This window comes from Equus quagga, chromosome 15, assembly GCF_021613505.1.
Source record: "Equus quagga isolate Etosha38 chromosome 15, UCLA_HA_Equagga_1.0, whole genome shotgun sequence".
NCBI classification, from domain to species: Eukaryota; Metazoa; Chordata; class Mammalia; order Perissodactyla; family Equidae; genus Equus; species Equus quagga.
In genome coordinates, this window is record NC_060281.1 from 80,847,544 (window position 1) to 80,868,566 (window position 21,023).

Here is a 21,023-nt window from a genome sequence, read left to right on the forward strand (position 1 = left end):
TTGGGGCCGTGCTGGCGGACCAAGGCTGATGTCCCGGCATCCGGCCAGGGCCTTCTGGCACACCCCACCCCATCCCTGAGATGCACAGCCACGGGACCCCAAGCTCTTCCTCCCTTTGTCTCCTGAAGAGCTCCACGGGAGAGTGGCCGGCAGAGGGACGAGGACAGGGGACCCTCCTCCTTCCCTCTGACGTGGAGAGAAGCGCTGTCACTCAAGATCTTTTTATTGGCCCTTTGCCATTTTGCAGCCCTCTTGGTACAGAGCAGGAGAGGCTGCACATCCACCCTGCCTTTGGCCAAGCTCGGCAGGAGGGCAGAAGGCACAGACCACCACCTGGGCGCCCCTGGGGGAGCCCGCTGTCGAACTGGAGAGAAGAGCAGGTCACACAAAGTGCTGGGTGGTTTGGTTCAAACAGACTGAAGGTCACCCTGCCAGGGACCAGGAAGGCTTCCTGGGGGAGGTGGCAGGGCCGGGGCCCTGAGGGAAGGTAGAAGCACAGAGGCCAAGGGAGGGACGAGGCACACTGCTCCGGGAACCAGACCCCTGCCTCAGAGCGTCCGCCGGGGTGGGCCAGGGAATGGGCAGGTGAAGGCAGAGTCCCAACGCGGATGGGGCCGTGGGAGGTCCTGGGAGGATGGGAGAGAGCCCCTCACGTCTCAGAAGACTGCCCAGCTGGCTCGAGAGCATGCAGAACATGGGCTACGGCCTGCGGGCAGCCCAGTGCGCTGTGGGCCCTGGGTCCCCCCCACCCTGGGGCTGGGGTGGGAGTCACGGAGAGCTGGGTGCCCAGTGGCCAGCACCGAGGCGAATTCTAGCACCCAGAATGATCCAGCAAGGGGCTTCTTGGGGGCCCATCTCAGACGCCATCCAGGGCTTGCAAGATGGGGGCATCCAGGGAGGTGGCCGCGTGGACAGACACACCAGGCGCCCCGATGCTGGTCTCCCAGCAGTCAAACCCGCAGCCAGTCAGCGCTTGCTTCGCGGCTTCCACCTCTGGCCGCTGCAGATCTGGGGGGGGGGGGGGGGGCGGGGGGGCCCGCCCCGCCCCCCCCCGCCCCCCCCCGCGCCCCCCCCCCCCCCCCCCGGGCGGCGGCGCGCCGCCCCCCCCCCCCGGGGGGGGGGGGGGGGGGGGGGGGGGGGGGGGGGGGGCAGCAGGTCACTCGACAAGCGTCTGCTCCCTTGGAGAATGTCCCTCCCCATTCAAGGAACAGGCCCTGCCCCCTCTCTGGCCGGGTTATGGAGCAACAGTCAAAAATGGGCTCTCCAGTCACACGGCTTTGTCACGGATCGGCTGTGGGGCCTCAGACAAGTCACATCTCTTTGAGCCTCAGTGGGTTAGGGAATGGGGTTAACTGAGGGGGAGGGGAGGCGTCTGGGGGGCCTAACGTGGAGCTAAGGGATCAAGTAGGACGAAAGAGAAAGGAGAAGAAGATAAAGAAGGGAGATGGCGAGCAAGAGACAGAAAGAAGTGGGTAAAGTGTGGCAATAAAGGCCCAGAGAGGTTAATTCACTTGCCCAAGGCCACACAGTAGAGGTGAGACTTGTTCACAGGCCTCATCTTTCTCCCACGGGAACTACCCAGGCAGAACCTTTGTATGAACCCAGGCTGGCAAGCCTGCCCGCCCCCCGGGTACCTGGCCTGAGGAGCGTGATGCCACAGCCCCCGCCGCCCCCACCAGTGAGCTTGCTGTGCAGTCCATGGGCCGTGGTCACCTGACAGAGCTGGTCCAGCGAGGCGTGGCCCACACCCAGGGCGTTCAGATGGTGCTGGTTCATGTCGATGAGCTCCTGGAGGAGAAGGTCAGTCTGTTCCTGCTTGGCCTGCCTGAGGCCGAGCCTGGGGCCGGCCCACCCATCTGACAGCCGCTGGTTTGGGACAGTGAATGGCTCTGACTACCCAGTGCTGTCCCTGTCCTTCCTGCAGGAGGTCCCATGGGGCTAGGAGGGAGCTGGTGCCGAGCATATGTCCCAGGCCTGGCCACAGAAGCCTCTGGCTGTCATCACTGGTCAGGGATGAGCATGTAACCCAAGCTGTGCTGACCAGGGCCCTCTCAGGGTTTTCTCTGCCTCTTTCCACTGGAACTGCTAAAACTGGCTGAGTTGAGGGGAAGCCACCAGAGTCATCTGCCCTGCCACATGGTCAGAGATTACATGGAAAATGGAGAGAGATGTACAACTATGTTGTTTTCGCTCCTGGATCCAGCTATGCCTGAAACTGTTTACCTCCAGTCTTCTCGGTTATGAGCCAATAAATTCCTTTTCTGCTAACGCCTGGTTGAGATGGATTTCTGTTGTTTGCAGGAGAAGTCATCTCAAGTAGTACGCCAGCCTACACCTGCCTCAAGTGCCGATTTTCAGAATAAGAACTGCTTTGTGGCACTAACAAGGTCACAGGTCGGGGAAACAGCTAAATGTTTGTCTATGTTTGATTATGCATAATAAAATTTCTGCTCTCCTGAGGACCAAACGAGCTGCAGGCTGATGAAATAACAAAACTAACAGCCACCGCTGTCCAGGCACCCACTATTCACACTTGATTGACTCCGTCAGGGTTGCCAAATGGCCACAACATGCCGGGCACCGTGCCGGATGCTGGAACTCGAAGACACTCACCCGGCTCTGGTCCCTGTCCTCGGGAAGTTAAGATTATGGGGTCCAGAGTCAGGCAGGCCTGGGTAGAGTCCTGGCTTTGCCACTTTGCGGCTGTGTGTCCTGGGGCGAGGTTTTGCCCTGCGAGCCTCATTTTCCCCTTTGTCAAGTAGGACTCTTAGCGTATCTGCCTCACTGCCATGCAGATGAGATGGGGTGAGCCTTTCACACAAGGCCAGGCACGAGATTAGTGCTCTGCAGACATCAGCTGCATTAGCACGTGTACGGTCACATTACCAGTGTCCCCATTTTACAAACGGGGAGCCGAGGCTCAAAGAGCTAAGTGACTTGCGTAAGGTCACCGAGCTAGTAAGACACCGAGCTGGCACTGAAGCCGGGTCTGCCTGACGCAAAGCTCGTGTCTACCCTCCCTCCAAGGGTGCCCTCAGCACTCCTGCCACCAACCAATTCTTGCCGGGTGCGGCCTGACAGCACGCAGCTCTGCTCCAGGGCCCCCGGGGCGCCGTGCGCCCTGAGGGCTGCCAATCACCGAGCTGTCTGCAGAGGCCCACCTGGCTCTGCTGCCCAGGTCCACTGGGCAGGGTTGGGTCAGCCCCCCGCCTCGAACCCCCCGGCACTTCTGACAAACGAGCAGACAGGCGTGATGGCCGGGTGGCAGCCCCAGGTGCCTATCACTGGCCCCAAGGGCTGGATGTGAGTGAGAACTTCTGGGGGCCTCTCTCTGCACCTGAGCGCCAGGTGTCATGTTGCCGAGGCAGGTTCCAGACACCTGTCACATTCTGATCCAAAATCTGTCAAGGATCGGATGACAGGTTGTGACACAGGAGAACAGCTCGCTGGTTTGAGCGCAAAGCTGTCCGGGAGCTGAGCTGTGCCTTTCCGTGGCTGCCACAGCCAAAAATACACACAATGTATAATCAACGTGCTGTTCTGTGGCATTCTCTGGGGCTCAACAGGCTCTATTTTAGGCAGTACTCCATCATTACTAATTTCCTACCCGGGGGACTGTGTCCCCGCCTTCCTACGTGAGAGGAATTGAGAGCCAGCAAGGCGAAGGCTGGGGGGATGGGGACGAAAGCGCAGGAATTAGGTGACGTCCCTGCGCCTGGCCCATAGGTGCTCATTAAAGATTCAGTGACTAAAGGAATAAACAGCCCGGCTCGGCCACTCACTGGTCGGGACCCTTGGAGAAAGCCGCTCTTTTTAGGCCTCGGTTTTTATCTCTGTGAAATGGGGGCAGTGTACCTGCTCCACAGGTAGGCTGTCGTAAGGATCAAGTGAGAGAGCATCTGTGAAAGGACTCGGGAGAGAGCAGCCGCCATTCATTCCAGGGCCTGCAGACTCAAATGCTTACAGCGGGACAGGGAGGCGCCAGGCACAGACTGTAGCGGCTACAGGTAGTGATTAGGGAGTGGTGGGGACTGTGGAGAAAGGGAGACCATGGGGCCTCCTTGAGGGGCACCTCCAGCTGACAGCCACATACACTGGGGCTGGTTGGCCCTCGGATTCTTCAAGGGAACGCAGATGGCTTTGTCCTGTCAGTCCACGTTCACTGAGCCAGATGGCCCGTGTCTGAGCAGGAGCCTGGGCCCTCCGGCTGACTGAACCGGTGGCTCGTGAGGCCTTGTGCTTGTGGGTCGCTGCATGCTTGGGGCACTGTAGTGAGGCCACAGAGGTAGCAGGGGCGGGGCCAGGATCGAGACCCCGGGCTGATCAACTCCAAGCGTGAGGTCTCAGCCTCCATGCTGGAATTATGCCAAGGATGGTGGCCGGGGTAACAACGATGGAAAACCACGTTAGAAGTGCCTGCTCCAGAGCATGCAGGTGACAGGCACTGAATGAACACACACAGTCGGCAAAAACAGAGGGAGAGGTGGCCAGGTGAAATCGCTCTGGACCCACGGGAGATGGGTCAGCAACAACCCGGTGCCCCTGACGCGCAGGGCCCCACCCCCGGCCAATGGCTGAGCGGGCGCCAGGCCTGCCCCCTGCATTCTCCCCGCGACTCCCCATCCGCGGGGAAGAGGCAGGAAACACGGCCCGCTTGCTGTGCACAGGGGACCCGGGCCCAGGCTCAGCTCTGGGTTCTGAGCGCAGGCTGGGGAGCGTGCCCGGACGGCGGTGTCGGGAGTGACCTGGGCCCTGTGGACGGCACTTACTTCCAGCACGAGGTAGTGTCCTGGGGTGGGGGTCGACGCCATCTCCGCCAGCACTCGCTCGCACTCCAGGGAGATGGCTTCTATGGAGGTCAGGACGGGGGTCACGATCTCTGGGAACTGGAGGGGAGGAAGGAAGGCCCTGTGAGGCCTGGGGCAGGCGGACACTGCACAGCTGCCCCGGCTCAGGGCAGAGGGAGGAGGTGTCCCCACAGCCCACACCCACCCTCTGGGGGAACCTCCTGTCTCTGCCTTGCCCGGCCCCCCTTACACCCGTGGGGGATTCTCAGGACAAAGCCAGCATGTCTACCAACCCTTGTCTGCCTCCTGGTGGGGTGTGAACAGACAGCACCTCCTTTTCTGCCAAAACTGCCTGCCGGAGTCCCCATGACCCTGTCCCATCCCCTGCTGACCCACGAGGCAAAGGGAGAGCCCCAACACCTAAATGTGACTGTGTGGCCCTGCAGGACCCGCCCAGAAGCAGAATGAGCAGCACCTTGAGCAGCCTGTTCCTGACGCCGGCCACCAGAGCCTTGGTGCTGCGGGGGACTTTGGTGTTGGTCAGCAAGATCTTCAGAGCCGGTGGCCTGCGGGGCCAAGAGGGTCCTTGGTGAGCTCAGGACAGAGGAGCTGGGGCCAGGCTGGGCCTCCATTCCACCTGACACAGAGGAGGAAGGGAGGCCCGGGAAGGTAACAGCAACAGTGGCCTGGAGGGGGAGCTGGGGAAGCACGGTGCGCTGGCTGTGGACCACTTCCCTCGGCCTGTCACTCACTCACTCATTCATTCATTCGCTCATTCATCCGAATATGTGCTAGCCGTGTGCGAGGGAGCCTAGCCCAGCCTGGGGGTGGGAGAGCACAGCATGTCCGTGGAGTTAGAAGTTCAAAGTGGCTACAATGAGGAGTACGAGGAATACAAGAAGGGGCCGGGGTTCCGCCGTGTGGGCCACCCGAGGGGGCTGGAGTGGAAGGGCCTGGAGAGTTAGGAGGAAAAAGCAACAGGACCCGGGACAGATGGCGTGGAGGGCGTGCGGGGAGGGAAGATGCCTGGGTCAGCCGGTGCAGTCAACACAGGAGCACAAGAGGACGGTGGGGTCGCAGCGGGGTCGGGTTCCCAGCACGCTGAGCTGGTTCCTGTCCTGCCTTGATGGCACCCAGACCAGCTGCCCCAGCAGGAAACCAGCTGTGGTTAGAGGGAGTCACTTGGTCTGCTCGGCTGTCCTGGGTAAGAGAACCGGGCCAGGGCGGCCGCGGCGAGCCGGCTCTCCAGCACGGCCCGCTGTCCTCACCTGCCCGCTGGGCTTTCTAAGCCCTCCTGAAGCCCCGATCCCAGGTGTCCTTGAGGCCAGCTGTCCCTGGGGACTCAGCCACCAGTTCTCGTCATGCCAGCCGGCCTCAGAGCCGCTGCAGGTGGAGGTGTGGGTGGGCTGGGGCCCGCACCAGCGGGAGGTGGCAGAGCCTTCCTGTCCCTGCTCGCCCTTCTTGTCACAGTTCGAGACTGAAAACCCGACGGGGCTGGAAGAGGCTGCCAGCAGCCTGTCTGATCACCCTGCCCGCGAGCCCGGGAAATTAATATCGATTCTCAGCCCCGGAGGCCGGCTCGTGGTTTTTTTTTTTAACTTTACAAAAGATGAACATTCTATTTGGCTTTTCTCTCCCTTTTAAAGACAAGCCGTTCCTCAAAAAGGCAGCGTTCTGGGAGGCCGCCGCTCGGTCCACTTAAGCAAACAATGCCTTTTTTATGGAGAAGCACCAGGCATGGTTCCTCTCTAAGCCAGCAGTGGATTAACGTGGAGTCTCAGGGAATCAGCCGTTTGCTCACCGCCGCCACGGCGCCCAGCAGCCGGCAGCAGGGACCAGTCTGTGTGCTCCTTTGTCGGGGTGGCGGGAGTTGAGTCTCGCATCTTCATCTTTCTTAGACAAGTCCTTTGCAAATGGGGCTGCCGCCAGCCCTGCCAGCCCCGTACACCCAGGGCTCCTATGACACCCAGTGACCAGCGCCCAGGGCTCTGCTCTGAGGCGCAGTGCGCCCTCAGCCTGGCTAACTCCCCAACCTCATCTCATCCCAACTCTGCCTCCCTGGGTGCTCACTCCACTCAGCACCCTGGCCTCCTGGATACTGCTCAACATGCCAGGCACACTCCTGCCTCAGAGCCTTTGCACTGCGTTTCCTCTGCTATGGATCCGCCCCACCCTCAATAGCTCCATGACTCCGTCTTTTACTTCATTCAGGCCTCTGCTCCAATGTCATTTCATCAGAGGCGTCCCTTCCAGCGAGATCCCTCCTCCACCTGCCACGGCCCTTGCCCTGCTTTGTATTTCCTAAAAGCACCTGGGACTGTCTGACATGCTCTTACAGAGCCCTCTATGTGCTGGTTGTCTCCCCCCACAAAAGCTGAGCTCCAGGAAGGCAGGTCGCTGTTCCTGCTGAGGCCCCAGCAGTCAGCAGTTACTCAAAAACCTTTGTGGAACAGATGAATACATTCGGTCAGCAAAGAGCTGAGCGCTTTATAGATCCCATTTCTGGTTTCCTGCTCAGGATCCTCATTATACAAACAAGAAGACAGAGGCCTCAGGAGAAGTGACTCAACACAGGGCACCCAGCTGGCAAGTGGCAGTGCCGGGCTCAAACCCAGGCCTGCGGACCCCAGAGCCTCTGCCCACCACACCCCACTGCTGGTCACCGGCCATGCCTCGGGGACCGCCATTGCTCATCTCAATCCCCCCCAGTATGCTGTGTGCGTGCCCAGGCCACGTCTTAACTGGTTTTCCACCCCTGGGGCCCAGTTCTATGCTTGGGAGACAACTGGCTCTCAGGAAACATGAAATGAACGACATGCCACGGCCACCGGAAGGCCAGCCCAAATCTGCAGCCCAACTTAGGACACCCACACTGTCAACCACAGCAGCTTCACAGCCTTTGGGGGCCTTCCTTCTGAGGGTTACAGTCGGGACTGCCTCCTCTAAGAGACCGGGAGCCCCGAGGGCGGGCCCAGGCCCAGACACCTCAGAGTCCCCTCCTGAATTTGCCCCTCAGCATTTGCCCGGCTCTCACCGCACCTGGCAGAGCCAGCCCCGACCCGGGCCCGGGCTCCACGGCCACCGATTCCACGAGCAGCCACAGGAAGCTATTCCACGCTCCCTGACGGCTCTGCTTCCTCCTCCGTGCAGAGCAGTGCTTGTCACCCAGGTGGATTTTGCCCTCCAGGGCACATGTGGCAACGTCTGGAGATATTTTTGACTGTCACAACTGGGAGACAGGGGAGGTGCTCCCGGCACCTAGCGGGCAGAGCCCAGGGATGCTTCTGAACATCCTACGCACAGGACAGCCCCCACCATAAAGCACTCTCCCGTCCAAAGTGTCAGTGGTGCTGAGGTTAAGAGACCCTGATGGAGAGCCTCAGAAAGGCAGGATTGGCTCCTAGAAGCCGACAGAGCAGGGACAGGACGATCCCAGAGGTCCTGGTGGAAGCAGGAGTGCTGACATGGCACGCCAGATCATTGAACCACACATGGAGTGGCCCAGGCGGTGAGGGCAGCGGGCCAGCACCTGCCGCCCATCTGCAAAGAAGACTGGGCCGGGTAAAGCAGGTGACAGACAGCCCTGGGACCCTCCCTGCCGTGGATAGGCCCACCGAGGCGGCAAAGGGCCCAGCGACAACATCACTGCCCAACTTGATGGAGAGCTCAGGGACCAGCCAAGAGGCACCTGCTCCTGCTCGCCAAGGACCTGGTCCCTTGCGCCTAACCTTTCTACTTTAGCCGCAAACAGAAAGGAGGACGTGGCCATCCTAGACGCAGGTTTGTCATTCCAGTCACTCCAGAGGGGAGGTAAAGAAATGTAGAACAGGCTGAAAGTGGCCAATGTCACCTCTGCTCTGAGCCCCTCACAAGCCTCCACGGGCTCGGGGCCTGGCTCTGCTTCACATGCCTTCATTATGGCAACTCTCACGTTGTCTTGTCTCTTGTGTGCAGGTCTGTCCCCACACGCCCACAACCGTGTCCCAGATTCATCTTTACATCCTGCCTTCCTGGCCCAGTGTCATCAGGAACACAGGAAGTTATCAATTCTCGTTTGCTAAATGAATAGACGAACGAATGAAGAAGCGGATGAGCAGCTAGGGGTCTCGGGGAAGACCCGCCTTCAGGAGGGTGAACAGCACAGCCATGCGTGACTTCCCCCTCTCGCCTCTTGGCCACGTAAGAGCTGAGGCGGAGAAGGAAAGAGCAGGGCTTCCTCGTGGCCGATGGCCTGGGAGGCCCACGGCGGGGGAAAGGGAAAGCCCCGGGACACCTGCCCCACGTGACGTCACATGGCAACAGAGATCCCCCGTGCACGCGCCGAGGCAGCCAAGCCAGACGGTGCTGCTCCTCCCAGAATTACCTCTTTAAGGAGGAAATCTTGCCTTGCTGGTACCGGAGCGCTCCTCCTAGAGAAGAATGAGTGGGTCAGAGCTGCAGGAAAAGCTCCGTGTTTTTGCCTCTTGGCAGACAGGCTGGATCTGGGTGGGGTGACAGTCTTGCCTCATCCAGAGAAGAGACTAAACACTGTAACCAGACATCTCAGCTTCCATTACAAAAGGCCCAGGAGGGCACGAGGGGCCCCAGTCCACTGCGAGCTCTCGCCAGGCCGCGGGGCAGGGGCCCCTCCTGTCCCCCCAGGCTGCCCAGCTTCACTCCGACAAGCTTGGTGGTGAAGTGGGGCCCAGAGCTGGGGGACTCAGTCCAGGAAGCAAGCGTCCTCACCAGAGGGAGCCACCCTCCACAGCCAGGGCTCTGCAGCTTCACTGGAGGGACCCCTGCCCCACGGAGCTCAGCGCAACCAGAGCTTCCCAGGCCCCAGCCCCGCCCCCTGAGACCCGCATTCAGGCGGTGTCAGGCCCAGCCCTGAGACTGCCCCATCCCTTCGATGCAGGACAATGCCATCTTCCTCAGAATCCTCCGACTCTATTCACCCCAAATCCACAGAGGCCAGGCAGCTACGGTTGTCATAAGAGTTTTAAAAATAATAAGAGTAAAGAAAGCGAGCCCAGGGCCGCGCCTACCCCAGGTGCTGACAGTGTTGTCCACTCCGGAGGGGTTCCCGTGAATCACTCTCTCCCCCTGGAAGGCCCACTTGTTAATTAATTCCAGGTCCTCCTCGGTCCACCTACAGAGACACAGAAAGTCGTCTTTACCGAGGTGGTGGGTGGGGGGCCGGGGGTCAGAGGGCAGGGCCCAGAGGCTGGGCTCGGTGGAGTCCACAAGACAAAAGGGCTTGGACCCTCAAACTCAGAAGGAAGAGAAAAACAGCTCGGAACCTGCCGGGTAAAGCACAGGCCTGAGCCCGCTCTGGGCATCTGGAGGATGGTAACTCGACCCTCCTCGAGGGCTAGAGGCCGGCGAACCCAGCAAAGCTCTCGCAAGGGTCCGCCAGCAGCAGGGGGTGGCGGTTAGCACCACAGACCCCCATGTAAGCCCCGCTCCTGACCCAGGCCTGCCTTCAACAGGAGCGAGCCTGGTGGCGGGGGGGGGGGGGGGGGGCCGGGGGCGGCTGCTTCCCAAAGCCCTGCAGGGAGGTGGAAAGCACAACCGTTAGGAATGTGGAGTTCAGGTGCCCAGACACCCAGAGGGCCAGGTCTGCACCAGCCATCTCTGGATGGAGCTTTCTCTAGCACGCGGCCACACTGCCTTCCTCGGAAGAGGCGCGGGCTCATTAACAGGAAGTGAACAGACCTGACACATGAGCATCCAGCAAGGACAAATGAGTGTCCCCGCTCCGCCACCCCTCCCCCTGGGCTTCTGTCTCCTTTCCTTCTTTCCATCGACTCCCCTCCCCAGCACACAGAAGCCCGCAGTGCGTTTGACCCCGGGAGTCCAATGGCTCAGGGGCAGGGCTGGGGATTAAGCAGGAGCCCGTCCTGCTGCTGACTCACTGGGCATCCCTGAGCAATCGCTCCACCTCCACCCCTCGGTTTGCTCATCTGTAAACAGGGGCAGTAGTGTCTGCCTCACAGAGGACGTTGTGAATGGAAGAACACGTGAGGGCTTCGTAAAACGCACGGGAGACAGTACGTGCTCTGAAAACCAGAGGCCGGCCAGGACCATGGCTCCTGGATTCACTCCAAGCCCGGTCCAACCACTCATTGGCTGTGCAGCCTTGGGCAAGTCAATCACCCACTCTGAGCCTCTTTCCTGATCAGTCAAACGAGGATTTTACGGACCCCCAACTCACATGGGGCTGTGAGGCTCTGACTAGCAATGAGCTAACACCGCTCAGTGCTACTGATGACTAAGCACTCTGCTAACTAAAGGCTTTCCCAAATGGACCGTCTCCTGTAATCCTCACCATGGCTCCACAGGAAAGGCACAGTTACGATCCCCTTTCTTACAGAAGAGGAAACTGAGGCTCAGGTGGGTGAAAAGCACCCCCGAGATCACAGGGCCACTCACTGCTACATCGGAACCGCATCTGTGACTGGAGCCTGAGCTCTTAACGCTGAGCTTCATGGCGCCAATGAGATACGCTGGCTCGCTCGTTACGTGTTTACTGAGCATCTACTATGTGCTGTGACTGAGCTCATAGCAGGAGCGAATGGACACAGCCCTGACTGCTTGGAACCTGGAGTCTAATGCACAGAGCGGGTGTCAGTCAGTATTTGCCACAACCCCAGGGAGCGCCATGCCAGCTGAACGGAGTGTGCCCCATTCTGAACAGGGGGCTGAGCGACAAGCGGGGTCAGCAAGGCAAGACGCTGGCCGGAAAGCATTCCAGACTGCGAAGCCTGGGCAGTGCCTGGAACTGGACAAGAGCTGGCCCTTTCCTGGAACCGAGAAGTGAGTCAGCGAGACCGTGAGGGGGCGGCTGAACCCGGCCCAGGGCCCGGCCCTCTCAACAGTCTTCTTCCTACTCTGCACACAGTCTGTTCTTCAGGTGCTCACATTCCCAACTGAGTCTCCAAGGCTGGATTCCAGTTCCTTCCGATTGGGAAATGCAGAGGGGGGTGGGGGTGGGGCTGGGGTCTGCTCTCCCCAGAGGTTCTGAGAGGAGTGAGTGGGTCTTCAGGGCGGGTGGGAGAACAGGCTGGGAGGGAGCAGCACGGCAAAGACCACACACACACACACACACACACACACACACACACACACACACACACGAGCCACCCACCCTTTTGAAAGGCAGAGCCAGTCTCCTGGCCCGGGGGTAGGTGGCTATTCAGGGGACCCAACCATGTTGTCACTGATCTGGGTTATAATCATCGACTAGCATATGCTAATGAGCAGATGTCTCAGAGCCTCTGTCCTGAGTCACCATCTTATCACAGGATCACCACATGTTGAGGCTGGAAGGCTCCCCAAGGGATCATCGGGGCAGCCCCTCACTTTCAGGTGAGAAAATGGAGCCCCGGAGAGAAGGGGTTGCCCAAGGCCACGCAGTGGGTTAACTGGCAAACCTCACAGAAATGCCAGAAAACCATGCCTCGTGTTACCCACAGGGGCGAACTCTCCTCTGCCGAACCCCCCCCCCCCCCCCCACTTCTCTCCCCACACAGGAGCACTCAAAGCGACTCTGGGGAGTGCCAACAGAGATACATCAACCAACAGCCCCCAGGTCCGCTGTGGCCGTGAGGAGCATGGCGACCATTGGGCTTGGTCTGAATTCAACTGCGTTTTAACGTCCAGGTCTCAGAAGAGGAATCGTGGGCCATGAGAGACCTCTAACAGGGCACCCAATGGGGCCTAGGAAAACAGTAAAGCCTCAGCGTTTTCAGGGCAGTGGAAGAAAACCTCAGTTCAAAACCAAACCCAGGAAGAGGATGGGTTGTTCTGCCACAGGCCAGCACTCCACCTTCTTTGGGCCTTGTGCCACTCTGAGCTCCCACAGTGGGGGCGGAGGCCACAGGGACACTGCTGTGGGTGGAAACACACAGCTAGAGCCATCTGGCACCCAGCACTGTCAGAGCGGCCGCCCTCTCCTGCTGGCTACGCTGGGAGACGGAAGCGGCCAGCAGTCCACCCGACATGGCGCAGCTGGGCTCCACAGGGCTGGTGCCAACGGCCCCCGAGTGGGAGGGCTCCCCTGAGTCCTGTGGGCCCAGGGAGAGGCCTCCCCAAGAGGCTTCATCCTGGCATCCACATCCCGGGGGAGACCCAGGGCAAACGGCATAACCTCTGTGCATGGGGAGGTTTCTCAAAGCACCTTCTCCAAGTGACACAGGCGGTCTGCCAGCATCCCTGCCCTGACACGCCTTGCCGTGTCACAGGGAGAACGGCAGAGGTGTCTCCCTCTGTGGAGACGAGGTCGAGGACCTGCAGGGGGGAGATGCCCTAATCTGAGAAACACACCGCCCGTGTTCGTTTCTTGGCACATTATACCTTTTTCTCATAACCGGCCGGCACGACCTGGCGATCCCTTCCTTGGTATTACCATTACCACCCACAGGGGAGGACATTCAGATTCCCAGGGGTACAACGGCCTGACCAGGGCCCCACAGCGAGTCAATGGCAGAGGTGGCCCAAAGGCTCATCTTACCCATTGCCCTCCACCTCTGGGCTCAGGTTCATCCCACCATGCCATGGCACTTGAACCCCAAAGAGGCAAGGCGGGGGTGGGGGAAGTGAAGCAGTCCAGCGCAGGGGCAAGGAGCCCAGGCTCTGGATTCAGACTGCCTGTGTTCAAACCCCACTGCCATACGAGCTGTGTAGCCTGGGCCAGCTGTTTGGCCTGTCTGTGCCTCACCTTCCCTGTCTGTAAAATGGCCCCATGACACCTCTCATCTCACGGTGGTGGTGAGCTCTCGGCGAGAGAACCCAGGGTTGGATCGTGGCACACAGGAAGGACAACGAGCAGGGTGAGGGCTGTGGTTACCTGCTGGTGGGCTCCCCATCCTTCAGCGGGTTTGGGATCTCCTCACACGCAGCTAGGAAGGCGGCTGCCAGACACACGGAGTACGCAGCACTGGAGCCCAAGCCGGCCCCGGGGGGCAGCTCCGACCACACGGTGACGTCCAGGCTGGGCAGGGCCCTGAAACACACGAGGGGGCAGAGCGCGACTCTCCTGAAGGGCCGTGAGGGGCCAACAGGGAACCAGCGGCTGAGGCCCAGGACTGGACACCGGCAGGGCCTGACTCCAAGCGTTTGGCCCAGTTTTCTGAAGGTGGGGAGAGTTCTGACCCCCAAAAGCATCCCTACCGGACGGCAGGAACCTGTGGTGAATCAGACAACTTGAAAACAAGTAGAGGTTCATTTAAATCACCCCGCTGTCCACCCAGAGCTCTTCCTGTAAGTGCCTCGTGAACCAACAACCACCTCTAAACTCCTTCCTGTGCCCCACATGGGCGCAGGGCCCTGCTTGTAGCTGGAGCCGGTGCCCCTGCCCGGGAGGGCTCTGCACCTCTTCATGCCAGGGAAATTCCCACCGGTGCTCCAAGACCCTTCTCAAATGTCATTCCCACTGTGAAGCGTCCCTTGACCCCCTCTGAGGCCACTCCTAGCTCCCCCTCGATGACCCCAGCACACAATCTTCCTCCACCGCGGCCCCATCACGGTGCGCTGACTGTGCGTCTGCACGCGCCTCTCCCACCGGCCAGGCCTCCCAAGCACGTGTTCCACCGCCTGCTTTGGATCGCTGGAAAGTTCACAGGCCCTGCCTCTCACGTGTGGGTCCCCCTGGCAAGGCTGTCAAACTTCACGTTTTGTAATTTCCGTGAGGCACGCTTCCTGTCTTCCAAATGTAAAATAATACTGACTCTGCCTTTTCAACCTACACTTGCCCACCCCACCCAGACCAGGAGATTCTGCAAGGCGCCCCCTCGCTCTGGAAGGGGATGTGCCCCGCTCAAGGTGAAGCCTGGGTGTCAGACGGCAAGTGCTGAGACATTCGTGTCCTCCGCATGGCGCTGGCAGCCAGTGCCACTGACTGACGCCTGCTGCATGCATGATGCTGCCCCCTGAGGCTTTCCCTTTGTGTTCTGGACCACAAAATCATAGTGAACACTCACCGTGTGCCAATGACAGGGCTTGGCCCATTGCATATGTAATATTACTAATCCTCCGATACTTTTTTGAGGAATATAATAATAATAGTTAACATTTATCAAGTGATGTGCCAGGCTCTGTGTCAGGCACTTTGGATAAATGAACTCATTCAGCCTCACAAAAAACCCTGTGAAGTTGCTACTATTACTGCTCTCATTGTACAGAGGAGGGAACTGAGGCTCAGAAAGGGTAATCAAGCAAGCTGTGAAGTGGCTGCCCTGTGTTCAAACCAACGTGGTCTGACTCTCGGCCCATGCTCTCCATCATCACGGGACACCAGCTCAGCACTTCTGTCACCCTCTGGGAGCTGGCTTCCCTGACGGCAGACAACCCAGATCTTAAGGGGTGAGGTGGACACAGGCTTCACTCTGCTAATCACTGAGTGTCCCTGGAACCTGTGGGATGTGGAAGAGGATGCCGCCATGGACACGGCCCAGGGGGAGCCACGCGGGGGATCCGAGAATGGAACCTGGCTGTGGTTCTACTGAATGGAAGAGGCTGGAGGAGGCGGGGGGAGTTAAGAATGTAAGCGTCAGTGTTACAGTGAACTGCGTTATTTCCCAGCTCTACCACTCACTGACTGGCTGCACGGCTTTAAGTGTCTTTATCTGAGTCTCAGCTTCTTCCTGTGCACAATGAGGACTGAGCCTCTCTCGCTGTGTTGCTGTGACTATAAACGCAGACCATACACAAGTGTCTAGCAGGGCGGCTGGCACATGCTGAGACGGCCGATGGCTGCTGTTAGACACCCGGGAGGCAGCACGTGCGTTCTCCAGCAGCTGCAACTACGCAACGCCAGGCTATTGTCCGGGGGCTGCACTAGCCTCCTCCCCAGCCCGCGCACACACCTCTGTTTCCGGCAGATGGACAGGTACAAGAAAAGGAAGGCCAGCACAGCCAGCCATTTATGGTCATCGGCACAGTCCTCGGGGCAGCCCGCCACCTCCTTCAGCTTCTCCACTTGCTCCGGGGTCAGCGCTGTGATGTCACCTTGCTCTGTTGCAGAGACAAACAAGCAGACACGGATGGGTGAGAGGGCCTCAGGGGTTTTAAAGATGGCAGGATACAACAAACTGGGCAGTCACGGCGACCCGAGTCTGGATGGACATGGATTCACGGTGCAGGCACCACAGCCGAGCCTGTCAGGGGACCGCCGGCTTGGGAGACTTGGGTCCTGATTGCATCATTTACTGCTGTGTGGCCTTGAGCATGTGACTGAACCACTCTGAACTTCAGTTTCCCTCCATGGGTACAGAGGGAAAGGAACAGCACCTCCTCACAGGGTTTTGTGAAGATAAAGTTAAGTGAGGTGCAGAAAACCCTTAGCACGGCTCCTGGCATGTAGTAAGTGCTTAACTAACAGGAGTTTAAAACACACACGCACGCAAAGTGAATGCCAGCCCAGTCACTCAAAGGCCTAGGTCTGACCTCATCGTACAAAACCCAAACCAAACGCAACATTGCGTGGTTCCCAAAATGTCTCCCTCTCCCAAAAGATAACTAGCAAGAACAAGCCACTCGAATAAAACCAGTGAAGGTGAAATGCTGAGATTTGCTCAGGCAGGAGGGACAGGCCAGTGGCAGTTTCTCTCCCAGACAGGAAGGAGGCTGGGCCTCTGTCTTCAGAGACGCTGAGGAGGCCGAGCAGGTCTGACCAGCTCCCTTTTATGAATCACTCAGAGTTGTGAGTCAGAGTCGGGAGGGGATGTGAAGATGAGCTGGGCGCATCTGCGTTAGGAAGCTTCAGCATGAGGCCCGTACGGAGTGCTAGGCGTTGACTGAATTCATGATACAGTAAGGCAGCGATGCCAATGGCAGTGCTCCTGAGAGCCCAGACGTTTCAGAGCTCTGTGATGGGGACGATGGTTTGGGAAGAGCCTGCGTTTTGGAGTTTAGGAAGATCTGGGTCTGAATCCTTTCTGGATTGTGGACAAGCTGTGTGACCTCAGCCCTTTGGCCCCTGAACTTCGATTTTCTCCTCCATAAAATGGGGATGAATAACCCGACCTACTTGCAGGGAAGGCTGGAGAATTCTAAGAGCGCTAACATACATAACACTAGTTCAGTGCCTGGCACATGTAAATGCCCAAAGGTTCACTGTGTTTATTACTGTTAGGAGGGAACACAAGGACACGCAAGGAAAGAGATGGCAGATCCTTGCAACCTAATAGAAAACAAGCCTCCAAAAGGCTCAGATTCCCTCCTCTCCTTGGAGAGGCAGACAATCAGCCCTCACGTATGTACTGCCCGCTGGGTCACAGCCCTACACGCACCTCCCCTCCCACTGTGTCCTCACAGCACCCCTCCCAGGCAACGTGACCCCGCTCACGGAGGCTCAGCGCCCTCAGTGCTCTGCTCAGGCTCGCCCAGGGAGTCAGAAATGGTCTGAGTCAGGCCCCATCTTACCTGGCTGCTTCCATCTGTGCTCCATCTGTGACACAGAGAAGCGGCAGCCAGTGCTCAGGGACCATTTCCGGCTGGGCTGGGCGGCCCTGTGCACCATGGAAAGCAAGTCCAGGTTGCTCTGGACAGCTGTTTTCAGAGGCATGCTCCAAAGCAGGGGCTCTTAATTGAGGGGGTCCCTGGGATCGCCCTTTCAAAATACACGTGCCTGGTCCCCTACCACCACCAATGATTCTCAAGAGAAGAGGGCCAGGCCCAGGAGTCCAGCCGTATTGTTAAAAACAACAACAACAACAACAACGACAAAACCTCCCCAGGGGCTCTCAAGGCACGACTGAGGTTGAAAATGGTTGCTCTAAAATGGGGATTTTCAACTCTTATTCCATCTCCCTACAGTACTTGGGAATGGCTGAGTGGCTTGCTGAGGACTGATTCTCATGGGGGGCTGGGAGCAGACTGGGAGAGACCCCTGTAGGAGTCCCACCTGCCCCACTCTGGCTGGGAAACACCGTTGCAAAGCACGAGGTAGCAGCCCAGAGAGGAGATGGCAAACTGAACAGAAAACACCCCAGCTCTGGCGGAGGCACAACTCCGCTGACCCGCACCCGCCCAGGGGCAGACACAACCCTCTCAGAGCTGTCAAAAACCAGCATGGAGATCTTCATGTATTGGTGTGGGGAGACAGTCCTGATGTGCTAAGGAAAAAAAGACCCACTCATTTCTGAAGAGCTAATACGGCCTGATCCAATTTTAGTTAAAAAAAAAAAACCCACGGGGCTGGCCCAGTGGCACAGCTGTTAAGTTCACACGATCCGCTTGGGCAGCCTGGGGTTCGCAGGTTCAGATCCTGGGCACGGACCTAGCACGGCCCATCAAGCTGTGGCACGCGTCCCACATATAAAATAGAGGAAGATGGGCACGGATGTTAGCTCAAAAACCAAGATATCTCCTGTCTCAATCAATCTAACAATCCGTCTACAGAAAATAATCCAGAAAAGAAAAAAAAAAAGACAAGAACCCAGAGGGATTAACATGAAAATGCTTAACAGTTGTCACAGGGCATGAGACGGCAAGTGGTGGTAACAGGTGATTTTTTTTTTTTTTTACTCACAATGTTCCAGTATTAATTGTATTTTCCAATAATAAGCATAAGTTACTTTTACTTCTAACGATTTTTAATTCTATAAAATACTAATACAGTCTTCTTGTTAAAACAACATCACAGAAGGCAAGGTTCCCTTTGTCCACTCCCTAACCATACCTACCATGGTCAGCTGGCTGTGTAGCAGCCCAGCCTTTTCTCTGTATTTACATACATACTGATACTGACTCTGCCATCCCCATCATCCTACACAGGCTGTTTCGCATCTTGCTTTTCACTCAACAGCAGGCCCTGATGATCTGTCCACAACAGCCCACAGAGATCTAGTGCATCATTTTATACTTTTAAATTTTAAAAAAATTAATAAATAAAGAAAGCTAATTTCACGGGGACAGGAGAGAAAACATGCCCGGAGTGGCTGACTTCCGGCTCCCTCCAGGATAGCCGGGAACGAGCACTTGGCCATCCTCTTTGGCCCTCTCTTCCAGGCCCCGGCTCTTCCCACATCTGAGTCCTCCTCCCTGCACTTACCCAGAAAGCTCGTGTCCAGCAGCTGAAGGCTGGCCACATCCCAGGCCTGCTTGATGCCAATGTTTGGCAAGTTGAGGCCTACTTTCCCAGTGCTGTGGGGTTGAAGCCGGAGGAATGTCCTCAAGTTCAAGGCCACAGCCAGTGCTACCTGCAGAATGAAGGGCAAAATAATTAGCCCGAGGGTGGGTGGCAAGGAGCATGGTTCCTGTCTTGGGAAAAAGGGGACGATGTCAATGTGCTGAGATGAGAGCAAATACTAGCACAGAGGCCACTTCCACCCATACCGTTGGCAGACACTGCTGATCACCTTGGCAAGCTCACCCACTAAGCCTGGGCACAGCCACCACCAGCAACCAGGAGTTAATATCTACTTACGTTTGCCCTCCCCATGCAAAAATTCACAGGCTCTCAACACCAGGAATGGCTTGCCCAGAATCACCATGTTTTCAAAGAGCAGTATAAGAACATAAAGAATGACCAAGTGGAGGAGTGGGAAAGTACGAGCTTTGGGTTCAGACAGACTTAGGCTCACTCTTAGCTCTACTGGCTGAATGGGACCTTAGTCAAATTAGCAATCCTCTCCTACGCGTCAGCATCCACATCTTCAAACAAGATAAAGTTTAACCTCAGAGGGCTGTTTTAAGAGTTAAATGAATAAGGCGTGTTTCAGACTCCTCTGCCAGATGCTACTCATCTTCCTGACTTCCAAAACGTTGGAGAGCCCAGAGCCCAGCCCTCAAACCTCTCTTCTTCTCCACTGAAGCTTACTTCCTAGGTGATCCCATTCCACCCACAAGGCTTTACACATCATCCTTTTGCTCTCTCACTGAGCGGGTCAGAGAAGCCCTTCAGTAGGCATCAGACCTGTCTTTTCTTTGCCTGGCTGGGGAGAAACTGATGTCCTCTCCGATCTACTCCCAGACTACGCCTCAAGGCTTTCTTTTAGCTTCTTTCAGGATTAGTGACAGGGAGAAGTGATGCCCAATTCTCGAAGGCTCTGGGGGCCTTTTACCTTGCCATGGACCACAGCATGCTCTCCGTGGAGGATGACTTTCCCCGGAGCCGACACCAGCAGGACTTCCGACAACATAGCTCCTGAGAATTCTGAAAGGGAAAGCCAGAGAGAGGATGGGGGGCCCCAGATCATAGAGATCTTAGAGCACAGCTAGTTCAAGCTCACCATTGCAACAAAAAAGGCAGCTACCATTCAGCACTTGCTCTGTGCCCAAAAGGCAGTGCAGTGCAGCAGTCAATTAGACATGTCAGAAAGATCTGGGTTCAAACCCCACCTCTTCCACTCCCCGGTGACGTCATCCTAGCTAACTCACTTAAATGCTCTGAACCTCAGTTTCCACATGTCACATGGGGACGATAACTGTACTTACCTCAACGGGTTTGGGAAGGTTAAATAAAATAACGCAAACTTAGCAGTGTCTGGTGCACGGTTATCACACAGCTACTTATCACAGACTCTGTTCTTCGTTCCAGCTTTTACTATTCAAGATAGACATTTAAATAAAATCACGGACCAGAAAGAACTCTTTCCCGGACATTTCGGCTGTTTCCAATGTGTCACAACTATAAAGAGGCTGCAGAAAACACCCGTTACACCCCTTTCTGCACACTGAAGCGACGGTCTCCACAAGACAGAGCCCCAGAAAGTGACTCCCTGGGTCTACGGGTGTGCGGATTTTCGGTTTTTGCACTATGAACTAAATACCATCGCGGTCCCCGTTTCTTAGAGAGGGATACCGAGGCTCGGAGAGGGGAAACCCATCGCTTGCCCGAAACTCAAAATAACGTTTTTCCGATTCGAGGTCGCCGAACGCTCAGGACGGATTCTAAGAGTTGGGGAACCTGGGCCAGAGCAGCTCGGACCTCGCGCCCCGCGCCCCGCGCCCCGCGCCCCCTGCCTCACCTGCTGCTGCCGCTTGCCGCCCGAGCCCGGGCCGCTCCGGGACTCCATCCCCGGGTGGCCGAGCAACCGGGCGTGGGGGGGGAGGCGGGGGTGTTGGCCTCGTCCTGCCGCCCAGCCAATCAGAGCGCGCGAGCCGGGAGCTCCTTCACCAATTGGCTGGAGCATTGGCCAATAGGTGTTGCTAACCAAGTCGTCACGGGTTTCCCCGCCCCAGCTCCTTCCAGGAACCAATGGGAAACAAGTCTCGGGGAGGGTCCCGCCCTGGTGCGAGAGCCGCGGACCAATG

At 57.7% G+C, this 21,023-nt stretch overlaps 1 protein-coding gene across 2 annotated transcripts; it reads right to left on the reverse strand.

The window, feature by feature from the left end:
• Positions 1-205: 205 nt before the first annotated feature.
• On the reverse strand, positions 206-20,809 carry MVK (mevalonate kinase). Of its 2 annotated transcripts, XM_046640074.1 has the most exons (11): positions 20,738-20,809; positions 19,832-19,923; positions 18,820-18,967; positions 15,632-15,779; positions 13,615-13,770; positions 9,812-9,915; positions 9,151-9,196; positions 5,263-5,353; positions 4,770-4,886; positions 1,635-1,788; positions 206-1,008 (listed from the first exon to the last, which is right to left on the reverse strand). In XM_046640074.1, exons 2-11 carry the CDS (start codon positions 19,907-19,909, stop codon positions 857-859), a joined length of 1,194 nt encoding a protein of 397 aa, XP_046496030.1. In that variant the 5' UTR covers positions 19,910-19,923; positions 20,738-20,809; the 3' UTR covers positions 206-856. The 2 variants fall into 2 exon arrangements, with proteins under 2 accessions (XP_046496030.1, XP_046496031.1); XM_046640075.1 differs by lacking the exons at positions 9,151-9,196; positions 9,812-9,915.
• Positions 20,810-21,023: the final 214 nt, after the last annotated feature.